Source organism: Oncorhynchus mykiss, chromosome 21, assembly GCF_013265735.2.
Source record: "Oncorhynchus mykiss isolate Arlee chromosome 21, USDA_OmykA_1.1, whole genome shotgun sequence".
Classification (NCBI taxonomy): domain Eukaryota; kingdom Metazoa; phylum Chordata; class Actinopteri; order Salmoniformes; family Salmonidae; genus Oncorhynchus; species Oncorhynchus mykiss.
This window is the reverse complement of record NC_048585.1, coordinates 3,170,944-3,185,617: the sequence shown is the minus strand read 5'-3', so window position 1 is coordinate 3,185,617 and position 14,674 is coordinate 3,170,944. Positions and strand designations below refer to the sequence as shown.

General features: G+C 42.7%; 1 protein-coding gene across 2 annotated transcripts in view; it reads right to left on the bottom strand.

Moving 5' to 3' along the window:
* Positions 1 to 14,674, bottom strand: part of LOC110499725 (thyrotropin-releasing hormone-degrading ectoenzyme-like) — a 417,686-nt gene that overhangs the window by 51,955 nt on the left and 351,057 nt on the right. For both annotated transcript variants that reach the window (XR_005038456.1, XM_036956614.1), the window contains exons 10-12: positions 11,337 to 11,425; positions 3,543 to 3,676; positions 3,132 to 3,187 (exon numbers count right to left, since the gene is read on the bottom strand). Coding sequence is in view for 1 of the 2 variants with exons in the window: in XM_036956614.1 (XP_036812509.1) it covers positions 3,132 to 3,187; positions 3,543 to 3,676; positions 11,337 to 11,425 (279 nt within the window). In the remaining variant the exon portion in view is untranslated. The remainder of the gene's footprint in view (positions 1 to 3,131; positions 3,188 to 3,542; positions 3,677 to 11,336; positions 11,426 to 14,674) is intronic.

Here is a 14,674-nt window from a genome sequence, read left to right as displayed (position 1 = left end):
AAATGAAATAAATAAAAATAAAAATTCGCGGCCAGTTACAACAGAGCCTGGGCGCGAACCCAGGGACTCTGATGGCACAGCTGGCGCTGCAGTACAGCGCCCTTAACCACTGCGCCACCCGGGAGGCCCCATAAAAAATATATTTTAAAAAGTAGTATCTATCAGACAGGGGAAGCATAGCCACTAGGTCTTAGCTCTGAGAGTACTGTCATCAGGAGATCCCTGACTTGACTTACTAACTAGTATCTATCAGACAGGGGAAGCATAGCCACTAGGTCTTAGCTCTGAGAGTACTGTCATCAGGAGATCCCTGACTTGACTTACTAACTAGTATCTATCAGACAGTGGAAGCACAGCCACCGTGATGCGGAGGCTGCATCCTCATCAACCCCACTGTTTCCAGACACTAAAACACACCATCCCAGAGCTGTGTGTCTTCCCTTTGTCAAAGAGGAGGCTGAATCCTCATCAACCCCACTGTTTCCAGACACTAAAACACACCATCCCGGAGCTGTGTGTCTTCCCTTTGTCAAAGAGGAGGCTGCATCCTCATCAACCCCACTGTTTCCAGACACTAAAACACACCATCCCGGAGCTGTGTGTCTTCCCTTTGTCAAAGAGGAGGCTGCATCCTCATCAACTCCACTGTTTCCAGACACTAAAACACACCATCCCGGAGCTGTGTGTCTTCCCTTTGTCAAAGAGGAGGCTGCATCCTCATCAACTCCACTGTTTCCAGACACTAAAACACACCATCCCGGAGCTGTGTGTCTTCCCTTTGTCAAAGAGGAGGCTGCATCCTCATCAACCCCACTGTTTCCAGACACTAAAACACACCATCCCGGAGCTGTGTGTCTTCCCTTTGTCAAAGAGGAGGCTGCATCCTCATCAACTCCACTGTTTCCAGACACTAAAACACACCATCCCGGAGCTGTGTGTCTTCCCTTTGTCAAAGAGGAGGTTGTGGGGATGCGTTTCAAATGGCAGCCTATTCTTTAAATAGTGCACTACTTTTGACCAGGGCCCTGTGGCGCACCTAGTAGTGCACTATTTAGGGAGTAGGGAGCCATTTGATACACAAACAGTGGATCTGGCTGTCTGTCATGGCGGTGTGATGAAGCGGAGGCTGGCGCACGCAGCCACTCGGTGCGGAGCGAGCATCTGAGCTCCGTGCGCAGGGGAGCGGGGAGAGACACGGGGAGAGACAGCGGCAGTCAGGATGGACGCCGTGTACAATATGTTCAAAGACACGCCGCAGGCCAGCTGTCACCACGCGACAGGCTCTCTGGTCCCGTTAGCTAGCGCGATGTGTTTCCAGCATCCTGCCAGCATGGCGTGTCCAACAGATGAAAACCGCTGTGCCTTATGAGCTGTGTAGCCAACCAGGGAATCAGTCACGGAACTACTGTTCTGAGAAAAGACAGGCAAATCATTTGTCCACCACTTTGGGCTCGTCACAATTCCACCCGGACATATTTCCTGGTCACAACATTGGTATTTCCTGGTCACAACATTGGTATTTCCTGGTCACAACATTGGTATTTCCTGGTCACATCATTGGTATTTCCTGGTCACATCATTGGTATTTCCTGGTCACAACATTGGTATTTCCTGGTCACATCATTGGTATTTCCTGGTCACATCATTGGTATTTCCTGGTCACAACATTGGTATTTCCTCGTCACAACATTGGTATTTCCTGGTCACATCATTGGTACTTCCTGGTCACAACATTGGTATTTCCTGGTCACAACATTGGTATTTCCTGGTCACAACATTGGTATTTCCTGGTCACAACATTGGTATTTCCTGGTCACGACATTGGTATTTCCTGGTCACAACATTGGTATTTTCTGGTCACAACATTGGTATTTCCTGGTCACATCATTGGTATTTCCTGGTCACAACATTGGTATTTCCTGGTCACAACATTGGTATTTCCTGGTCACAACATTGGTATTTCCTGGTCACAACATTGGTATATTTCCTGGTCACAACATTGGTATTTCCTATTTCCATTATTAGCCCTTTGTCTAATAAGGGCTGTACTGAGAACAGGTTGAGAAGAGTAGCTGGGATGACATGTGTCCAATCTCTATAATAATGCCTGTACTGAGAACAGGTTGAGAAGAGTAGCTGAGATGACGTGTCTAATCTCTATAAAAACGGCTGTACTGAGAACAGGCTGAGAAGAGAAGCTGTGATGTGTGATGACATGTGTCCAATCTCTATAACAATGGCTGTACTGAGAACAGGCTGAGAAGAGAAGCTGAGATGACGTGTCTAATCTCTATAAAAACGGCTGTACTGAGAACAGGTTGGGAAAAGAAGCTGAGATGACGTGTCTAATCTCTATAAAAACGTCTGTACTGAGAACTCGTTGGGAAAAGAAGCTGTGACGACGTGTCTCTAATCTCTATAACTATAGCTGTACTGAGAACAATTTAAAATGAGAAGCTGTGATGACGTGTCTCTAGTCTTCATAATACTGGCTGCACTGAGAACAGTTTAAAATGAGAAGCTGTGATGACGTGTCTCTAGTCTTCATAATACTGGCTGCACTGAGAACAGTTTAAAATGAGAAGCTGTGATGACGTGTCTCTAGTCTTCATAATACTGGCTGCACTGAGAACAGTTTAAAATGAGAAGCTGTGATGACGTGTCTCCAGTCTTTATAATACTGGCTGTACTGAGAACAGTGGTCAGAGGGGATGATATGATGACGTGTGAGACTAGATGGGTAACACTGTGTCGGGACACTGTGGACAGAGCCAACAGGACTGTAGTCGGTGTGGTAGAGGGATCCTACTGAGAAAACACAGAGGGAGGACTTGTTAGAGGCTCCTACTGAGAAAACACAGAGGTAGGACTTGTTAGAGGCTCCTATTGAGAAAACACAGGGGTAGGGTTTGTTAGAGGCTCCTACTGAGAAAACACAGAGGTAGGACTTGTTAGAGGCTCCTACTGAGAAAACACAGGGGTAGGGTTTGTTAGAGGCTCCTACTGAGAAAACACAGAGGGAGGACATGTTAGAGGCTCCTACTGAGAAAACACAGATGAGGGAAGCCACAATGAGAGAACAGGAACAGAAACCAAACAGAATCCTGTGATGAGGCGACCATTAAACGCACCTGGCCAGATTGAAGACGTCATCGATGAGCCCCGCCCTGTTGCCGACAGAGATGATCTACGGAGAGAAAAGGGTAAAAGGTGGAACGGTTTTCATAGATTTTTCTGCTTTTACGTTTTTATACAAAATTTAATGGTCCAGATGACGAGGATAAAGAGGAGGAAGATGAAGAAGAGGAAGATGAAGAAGAGGAGGAAGATGAGGAAGAGGAAGATGACGAGGAGGAAGAAGAGGAAGATGAAGAAGATGAGGAAGAGGAAGATGACGAGGAGGAAGAAGAGGAAGATGAAGAAGAGGAAGATGACGAAGAGGAAGATGAAGAAGAGGAAGAAGAGGAAGATGAGGAAGAGGAGGAAGAGGAAGATGAAGAGGATGAAGAAGAGGAAGATGACGAAGAGGAAGAGTGTCCTACCTCAGCGTTGGTCATCAGCTGTCCAATGAGGAGCCTCCAGTTGTGGAGGTCGTAGTTCACCCGGAAGTACCCAGTCTGGTTGATGTTGCCTAGCAACCACATGTCATCGTCCATCCGGCCCACTTTGTGTGTCTCTGTAAACAAATAAACATGACAGACATGTTTAAAGGTTTACTCTATATATACAGAGATGATGGACAAGTTTACAGGTTTACTCTATATATACAGTGCTATATATACAGAGATGATGGACAAGTTTACAGGTTTACTCTATATATACAGTGCTATATATACAGAGATGATGGACAAGTTTAAAGGTTTACTCTATATATACAGTGCTATATATACAGAGATGATGGACAAGTTTACAGGTTTACTCTATATTTACAGTGCTATATATACAGAGATGATGGACAAGTTTAAAGGTTTACTCTATATTTACAGTGCTATATATACAGAGATGATGGACAAGTTTAAAGGTTTACTCTATATATACAGTGCTATATATACAGAGATGATGGACAAGTTTACAGGTTTACTCTATATTTACAGTGCTATATATACAGAGATGATGGACAAGTTTACAGGTTTACTCTATATATACAGTGCTATATATACAGATATGATGGACAAGTTTACAGGTTTACTCTATATTTACAGAGATGATGGACAAGTTTACAGGTTTACTCTATATATACAGAGATGATGGACATGTTTACAGGTTTACTCTATATTTACAGAGATGATGGACAAGTTTACAGGTTTACTCTATATTTACAGAGATGATGGACAAGTTTACAGGTTTACTCTATATATACAGAGATGATGGACATGTTTACAGGTTTACTCTATATTTACAGAGATGATGGACAAGTTTACAGGTTTACTCTATATATACAGTGCTATATATACAGAGATGATGGACAAGTTTAAAGGTTTACTCTATATATACAGTGCTATATATACAGAGATGATGGACAAGTTTACAGGTTTACTCTATATATACAGAGATGATGGACAAGTTTACAGGTTTACTCTATATATACAGAGATGATTGACAAGTTTACAGGTTTACTCTATATATACAGAGATGATGGACAAGTTTACAGGTTTACTCTATATATACAGAGATGATGGACAAGTTTACAGGTTTACTCTATATATACAGAGATGATGGACAAGTTTAAAGGTTTACTTTATATATTAACAGAAGTTGTGGACTTGTTTAAAGGTTTACTGTATATAGTAACAGACATGTTTAAATGTTTACTGTATATAGTAACAGACATGTTTAAAGGTTTACTGTATATAGTAACAGGCATGTTTAAAGGCATGTTTATCTGATGTAAACAGGCATGTTTATCTGATGTGTTTATCTGATGTGTGGAGACATTTCACTGTAGCTAATGTAGAAGGAAACACTGTGTACATTTGCAAATACTGTGCCAAATCATATGGGAAGAATGCAACAAAGATGCAGAATCATCTGGCCAAGTGCATAAAGTTCCCCTCAGCACTTATAACAAGAAAACACTGACAAAGGTCCCTCTACTTCTATTCGAGGTGAAAATGAGGAATCAGACACATTATCGATGTTATTTAGATATTTATAAATGTTATTTATATATTTACATATATGTTATTTATATATTTATATATGTTATTTAGATATTTACATATATGTTATTTAGATATTTACATATATCTTATTTATATATTTACATATATGTTATTTATATATTTACATATATGTTATTTAGATATTTATAAATGTTATTTATATATTTAAATATACGTTATTTATATATTTACATATATGTTATTTATATATTTACATATATGTTATTTAGATATTTATAAATGTTATTTATATATTTAAATATATGTTATTTATATATTTACATATATGTTATTTATATATTTACATATATGTTATTTATATATTTACATATATGTTATTTATATATTTATAAATGTTATTTATATATTTACATATATGTTATTTATATATTTATGTATATGTTATTCATATACGTTATTTATATATTTACATATATGTTATTTATATATTTACATATATGTTATTTATATATTTACATATATGTTATTTATATATTTATATATGTTATTTATATATTTACATATATGTTATTTATATATTTACGTATATGTTATTTATATATATGTTATTTATATATTTATATATGTTATTTATATATGTTATTTATATATTTACGTATATGTTATTTATATATATGTTATTTAGATATTTATATATGTTATTTATATATGTTATTTATATATTTATGTATATGTTATTTATATACGTCATTTATCTATGTTATTTATATATGTTATTTATATATGTTATTTATATATGTTATTTATATACGTCATTTATATATGTTATTTATATATGTTATTTATATATGTTATTTATATATGCTATTTTTATATTTATATATATGTTATTTTCTTATTCTTGTTCTAGTCCCTCAGTTACACATGAGGACAACAGTATAAATATTGGTCTCAGCTGAACATCCTAACGTGTTTCTGAGGGTTAAGTGTGATGGAGAGGAAACACCTCCAACTAGACTGGACCATCCTGAAACCATCGTGTAAATAAACAGAGAGCATGGAGCTGGCTGTAGAGTGGACCATACTGAAACCCTCTTGTAAATAAACAGAGAGCATGGAGCTGGCTGTAGAGTGGACCATCCTGAAACCCTCTTGTAAATAAACAGAGAGCATGGAGCTGGCTGTAGAGTGGACCATCCTGAAACCCTCTTGTAAATAAACAGAGAGCATGGAGCTGGCTGTAGAGTGGACCATCCTGAAACCCTCTTGTAAATAAACAGAGAGCATGGAGCTGGCTGTAGAGTGGACCATCCTGAAACCCTCTTGTAAATAAACAGAGAGCATGGAGCTGGCTGTAGAGTGGACCATACTGAAACCCTCTTGTAAATAAACAGAGAGCATGGAGCTGGCTGTAGAGTGGACCATCCTGAAACCCTCTTGTAAATAAACAGAGAGCATGGAGCTGGCTGTAGAGTGGACCATCCTGAAACCCTCTTGTAAATAAACAGAGAGCATGGAGCTGGCTGTAGAGTGGACCATACTGAAACCCTCTTGTAAATAAACAGAGAGCATGGAGCTGGCTGTAGAGTGGACCATCCTGAAACCCTCTTGTAAATAAACAGAGAGCATGGAGCTGGCTGTAGAGTGGACCATCCTGAAACCCTCTTGTAAATAAACAGAGAGCATGGAGCTGGCTGTAGGGTGGATGAGCATGGACCATATTAATGGAACACTTATCCCTGGTGTGAACACACACACGCACGCACACACACACACACACACACACACACACACACACACACACACACACACACACACACACACACACACACACACACACACACACACACACACACACACACACACACACACACACACACCATTCCCCTAAAGATTCCCCCTGAACACAGTCTGTCCCTCTGTTCCCATGTGTGCAGACGTGCCAGAGCTGCCAAGCTCTCGGTGCAGCGAGGCTCAATAACAAAATGGGATAGCTAATGGACCCACTGAGGGATTCAGACTACTAGGATAGTACGTACGTGCGTGTGTGTGTTTGTGAGAGAGAGAGAGAGAGAGAGAGAGAGAGCTGATAAGCCTGGCTTCAGATTGCTGGCTGCTGGGTGAGAGTGGAGGCTAATTTCATGAAGCAAGACATTGAGTAGCAAACCACTGTGGTCAACCCTATAGTTCAGACTACATTAATGCAACGCTATATTGGTCTCACACAGCCTACATGGCTACTTTGTCGTGGTTTGTTTCCCGGATTCAGTCTTGGAATAGCCTGGTGCGATGAGCACAGCAGGGTTCATAGCAACAGGAACCATTCTAAGAGGGGTTAGGGGAGAATGGGGAAGTTAAATGGTGTCGCGCAAGGGGGAAGATCTTCATTAACAAACGTCACTGGAAGTTACACTCCTAAATTGAATCCCGGGTTGACTGGGCTGGGCAGTGGTGGGAATGCTGCTCCTCTCCCTGGCTGTATTCCAAAAGGCACCCAATAGGGGGCGGCAGGTAGCCAATAGGGGGCGGAAGTCACCCAATAGGGGGCGGCAGGTAGCCAATAGGGGGTGGAAGGTAGCCTAGTGGTTCGAGCGTTGGGCCAATAACCGAAAGGTTGCTGAATCGAATCCCTGAGCTGACAAAAGTAAAAATGATGTCGTTCTACCCCTGAACAAGGCAGTTAACCCACTGTACCCCAGCAGGCCGTCATTGTAAAGAAGAATGTGTTCTTATTAATTAACTGACTTGCCTAGTTAAATAAAGAATTACATTCAAATAGGGCTTGAGTCAAAAGTAGTCATAATATAGGGAATAGGGTGCGATTTAGGACACAGGAACAGCCAGCCACGGAGATAGATACACCTGTGATACGGAGCGTAGCCGGAGTGGTTTGTAATTAAAGACAAAGACAGGGGACTCGTGGCTCTCGGTGACACAGTAATTCACTGGCACCTAATTCAACCGGTGACTGTAGCCTCTAAATCTGCAGGCTGAACACGTCGTCACGCGTTCCTCTGTCTAATCATGCGTGGGCCCTTGGTTCACGACGCACGCACCCACAAAGGACAGAGACGCAAACACACATTAGGACAAATTCAGAGAGGAGACGTGGAAGACTGATTACTTTGCAATGGATATGTGGCAGGAACACTACTGTAAAACAGCTGGTGTATATTGGATATGCAGCAGGAACACTACTGTAAAACAGCTGGTGTATATTGGATATGTAGCAGGAACACTACTGTAAAACAGCTGGTGTATATTGGATATGCAGCAGGAACACTACTGTAAAACAGCTGGTGTATATTGGATATGCAGCAGGAACACTACTGTAAAATAGCTGGTGTATGTTGGATATGCAGCAGGAACACTACTGTAAAACAGCTGGTGTATATTGGATATGTAGCAGGAACACTACTGTAAAACAGCTGGTGTATATTGGATATGCAGCAGGAACACTACTGTAAAACAGCTGGTGTATATTGGATATGCAGCAGGAACACTACTGTAAAACAGCTGGTGTATATTGGATACGTAGCAGGAACACTACTGTAAAACAGCTGGTGTATATTGGATACGTAGCAGGAACACTACTGTAAAACAGCTGGTGTATATTGGATACGTAGCAGGAACACTACTGTAAAATAGCTGGTGTATATTGGATACGTAGCAGGAACACTACTGTAAAACAGCTGGTGTATATTGGATACGTAGCAGGAACAGTACTGTAAAACAGCTAGTGTATATTGGATATGCAGCAGGAACACTACTGTAAAATAGCTGGTGTATATTGGATATGCAGCAGGAACACTACTGTAAAACAGCTGGTGTATATTGGATACGTAGCAGGAACACTACTGTAAAATAGCTGGTGTATATTGGATACGCAGCAGGAACACTACTGTAAAACAGCTGGTGTATATTGGATACGCAGCAGGAACACTACTGTAAAACAGCTGGTGTATATTGGATACGTAGCAGGAACACTACTGTAAAATAGCTGGTGTATATTGGATACGTAGCAGGAACACTACTGTAAAACAGCTGGTGTATATTGGATACGTAGCAGGAACAGTACTGTAAAACAGCTGGTGTATATTGGATATGCAGCAGGAACACTACTGTAAAATAGCTGGTGTATATTGGATATGCAGCAGGAACACTACTGTAAAACAGCTGGTGTATATTGGATACGTAGCAGGAACACTACTGTAAAATAGCTGGTGTATATTGGATACGCAGCAGGAACACTACTGTAAAACAGCTGGTGTATATTGGATACGCAGCAGGAACACTACTGTAAAACAGCTGGTGTATATTGGATACGCAGCAGGAACACTACTGTAAAATAGCTGGTGTATGTTGGATATGCAGCAGGAACACTACTGTAAAACAGCTGGTGTATATTGGATATGTATCAGTTTGATGGAGAAGATAGTATTTCTTGACCTGTCTCCTCTTTACCTTTAAGACACTGACTGGATGCTGATACCTCTAGTGGTTACTATTATGGTTGTGGCGATACCTCTAGTGGTTACTATGGCTGTGGTGATACCTCTAGTGGTTACTCTGGTTGTGGCGATACCTCTAGTGGTTACTATGGCTGTGGTGATACCTCTAGTGGTTACTCTGGTTGTGGCGATACCTCTAGTGGTTACTATGGTTGTGGTGATACCTCTAGTGGTTACTATGGCTGTGGTGATACCTCTAGTGGTTACTATGGCTGTGGTGATACCTCTAGTGGTTACTATGGTTGTGGTGATACCTCTAGTGGTTACTATGGCTGTGGTGATACCTCTAGTGGTTACCATGGCTGTGGTGATACCTCTAGTGGTTACCATGGTTGTGGTGATACCTCTAGTGGTTACCATGGTTGTGGTGATACCTCTAGTGGTTACCATGGTTGTGGTGATACCTCTAGTGTTACTATGGTTGTGGTGATACCTCTAGTGGTTACCATGGCTGTGGTGATACCTCTAGTGGTTTCCATGGTTGTGGTGATACCTCTAATGGTTACCATGGCTGTGGTGATACCTCTAGTGGTTACCATGGTTGTGGTGATACCTCTAGTGGTTACTATTATGGTTGTGGTGATACCTCTAGTGGTTACTATGGTTGTGGTGATACCTCTAGTGGTTACCATGGTTGTGGTGATACCTCTAGTGGTTACCATGGCTGTGGTGATACCTCTAGTGGTTACCATGGTTGTGGTGATACCTCTAGTGGTTACCATGGCTGTGGTGATACCTCTACTGGTTACCATGGTTGTGGTGATACCTCTAGTGGTTACCATGGCTGTGGTGATACCTCTAGTGGTTACCATGGCTGTGGTGATACCTCTAGTGGTTACCATGGCTGTGGTGATACCTCTAGTGGTTACCATGGTTGTGGTGATACCTCTAGTGTTTACCATGGTTGTGGTGATACCTCTAGTGGTTACTCTGGTTGTGGTGATACCTCTAGTGGTTACTATGGTTGTGGTGATACCTCTAGTGGTTACCATGGTTGTGGTGATACCTCTAGTGGTTACCATGGTTGTGGTGATACCTCTAGTGGTTACCATGGTTATGGTGATACCTCTAGTGGTTACCATGGTTGTGGTGATACCTCTAGTGGTTACCATGGCTGTGGTGATACCTCTAGTGGTTACCATGGTTGTGGTGATACCTCTAGTGGTTACCATGGTTGTGGTGATACCTCTAGTGGTTACTATGGTTGTGGTGATACCTCTAGTGGTTACCATGGCTGTGGTGATACCTCTAGTGGTTACTATGGTTGTGGTGATACCTCTAGTGGTTACCATGGTTGTGGTGATACCTCTAGTGGTTACCATGGCTGTGGTGATACCTCTACTGGTTACCATGGTTGTGGTGATACCTCTAGTGGTTACCATGGCTGTGGTGATACCTCTAGTGGTTACCATGGCTGTGATGATACCTCTAGTGGTTACCATGGTTGTGGTGATACCTCTAGTGTTTACCATGGTTGTGGTGATACCTCTAGTGGTTACTCTGGTTGTGGTGATACCTCTAGTGGTTAATAGGGTTGTGGTGATACCTCTAGTGGTTACCATGGTTGTGGTGATACCTCTAGTGGTTACCATGGCTGTGGTGATACCTCTAGTGGTTACCATGGCTGTGGTGATACCTCTAGTGGTTACCATGGTTGTGGTGTGGATGAGAGCAGATGTGAAGAGAGGCAGTTAGAAGGTACCTGTTTTATTGGAGATCCAGAGGATGACTTCTGATGATTTGTAAGTCGAATTCCCCAGTGCTAAAGTCAGAGGAATCTGCCACTGTAGACTAGAGGGGATAGGTGGGAGGGGATAGGTGGGAGGGGAGAGGATGGAGGGGATAGGTGGGAGGGGATAGGTGGGAGGGGAGAGGTGGGAGGGGAGAGGATGGAGAGAGAGGGGGGAGAGAGATAGGGAGAGAGAGAGAGAGACAGAGAGAGAGACAGAGACAGAGAGAGACACACAGAGAGAGAGAGAGAGAGAGAGAGAGAGAGAGAGAGAGAGAGAGAGAGACATATTTCCCTCAGATTACACAGATCCACAAAGAATTCGAAAACAAATCCAATTTTGAAAAACTCCCATATCTACTGGGTGAAATTCCACATTGTGCCATCACAGCAGCAAGATTTGTGACCTGTTGCCACGAGAAAAGGGCAACCAGTGAAGAACAAACACCATTGTAAATACAACCCATATTTATGCTTATTTATTTTAACTTGTGTCCTTTAACCATTTGTACATTGTTAAAACACTGTATATATATAATATGACATTTGTAATGTCTTTATTGTTTTGAAACTTCTGTATGTGTAATGTTTACTGTAAATTTGTATTGTTTTTCACTTTATATATTCACTTTATATATTATCTACCTCACTTGCTTTGGCAATGTTAACACATGTTTCCCATGCCAATAAAGCCCTTGAATTGAATTGAATTGAGAGCGAGAGAGAGAGAGAGAGAGAGAGAGAGAGAGAGAGAGAGAGAATAGTACAATTCCACAGTGTTCCATCACAGCAGCAAGATGTGTGACCTGTTGCCACGAGAAAAGGTCAACCAGTGAAGAACAAATTCCATTGTAAATACAACCCATATTTATGTTTATTTATTTACTTTTGTACTTTAACTATTTGCACATCCATACAAGACTGTATAGAGACATAATATCACATTTAATATGTCTTAAATCTTTTATAACTTTTGTAAATGTAATGTTTATTGTACATTTTTAACGTGCGATAGATCAGATAAACGGATGCAGAATAATACTGCTTGGTACTGCTAATAGTAATTGGTACTGCAATAATGCTCGCTCTCTCCCCTCTCTCCATCCTCTCCCCTCTCTCTCTCTTTCTCTTGCTCCCCCTCTTTCGCTCCCCCTCTACCTCTCTCTCTCTCTCTCTCTCTCTCTCCCTCTCTCTCTCTCTCTTGCTCCCCCTCTCTCAATCCCCCTCTACCTCTCTCTCTCTCTCTCTCTCTCCATCCTCTCCCCTCTCTCTCTCTCTCTCCATCCTCTCCCCTCTCTCTCGGTCTCTCTCTCTCTCTCTCTTGCTCCCCCTCTCTCAATCCCCCTCTACCTCTCTCTCGCTCTCTCTCCATCCTCTCCCCTCTCTCTCGGGCTCTCTCCCTCTCTCTCTCTCTCTCTTGCTCCCCCTCTCTCGCTCCCCCTCTACCTCTCTCTCTCTATCCTCTCCCCTCTCTCTCGCTCTCTCTCCCTCTCTCTCTCTCTCTTGCTCCCCCTCTCTCGCTCCCCCTCTACCTCTCTCTCTCTCTCGCTCTCTCTCGCTCTCTCTCTCTCTCTTGCTCCCCCTCTCTCGCTACCCCTCTACATCTCTCTCGCTTGCTCTCAATCTTAAGGAGCTGTGACACCTCGTGGAATTCTCTCTTCTTCTCTTTGTCGGCAAAAGGGCCTCCTGATGAGACATATAGAAGATGACTGTTAACTAAGGACTGGCTGGCCTCCCAAATGACATCCTATTCCATATTAGGGCTTCAGACCCATGGTAGGTTACATTAGGGGTTCAGACCAATGGTAGGTTACATTAGGGGTTCAGACCCATGGTAGGTTACATTAGGGGTTCAGACCCATGGTAGGTTACATTAGGGGTTCAGACCCATGGTAGGATACATTAGGGGTTCAGACCCATGGTAGGATACATTAGGGGTTCAGACCCATGGTAGGTTACATTAGGGGTTCAGACCCATGGTAGGATACATTAGGGGTTCAGACCCATGGTAGGATGCATTAGGGGTTCAGACCCATGGTAGGTTACATTAGGGGTTCAGACCCATGGTAGGATACATTAGGGGTTCAGACCCATGGTAGGATACATTAGGGGTTCAGACCCATGGTAGGATACATTAGGGGTTCAGACCCATGGTAGGATGCATTAGGGGTTCAGACCCATGGTAGGTTACATTAGGGGTTCAGACCCATGGTAGGATACATTAGGGGTTCAGACCCATGGTAGGTTACATTAGGGGTTCAGACCCATGGTAGGATACATTAGGGGTTCAGACCCATGGTAGGTTACATTAGGGGTTCAGACCCATGGTAGGTTACATTAGGGGTTCAGACCCATGGTAGGTTACATTAGGGGTTCAGACCCATGGTAGGATACATTAGGGGTTCAGACCCATGGTAGGTTACATTAGGGGTTCAGACCCATGGTAGGATACATTAGGGGTTCAGACCCATGGTAGGATGAATTAGGGGTTCAGACCCATGGTAGGTTACATTAGGGGTTCAGACCCATGGTAGGATACATTAGGGGTTCAGACCCATGGTAGGATACATTAGGGGTTCAGACCCATGGTAGGATACATTAGGGGTTCAGACCCATGGTAGGTTACATTAGGTGTTCAGACTCATGGTAGGATACATTAGGGGTTCAGACCCATGGTAGGTTACATTAGGGGTTCAGACCCATGGTAGGTTACATTAGGGGTTCAGACCCATGGTAGGTTACAATAGGGGTTCAGACCCATGGTAGGATACATTGGGGGTTCAGAACCATGGTAGGTTACATTAGGGGTTCAGACCCATGGTAGGATACATTAGGGGTTCAGACCCATGGTAGGATACATTAGGGGTTCAGACCCATGGTAGGATACATTGGGGGTTCAGACCCATGGTAGGATACATTAGGGGTTCAGACCCATGGTAGGTTATATTAGGGGTTCAGACCCATGGTAGGATACATTAGGGGTTCAGACCCATGGTAGGATACATTAGGGGTTCAGACCCATGGTAGGATACATTAGGGATTCAGACCCATGGTAGGTTACATTAGGGGTTCAGACCCATGGTAGGTTATATTAGGGGTTCAGACCCATGGTAGGATATATTAGGGGTTCAGACCCATGGTAGGATACATTAGGGGTTCAGACCCATGGTAGGATACATTAGGGGTTCAGACCCATGGTAGGTTACATTAGGGGTTCAGACCCATGGTAGGATACATTAGGGGTTCAGACCCATGGTAGGATACATTAGGGGTTCAGACCCATGGTAGGTTATATTAGGGGTTCAGACCCA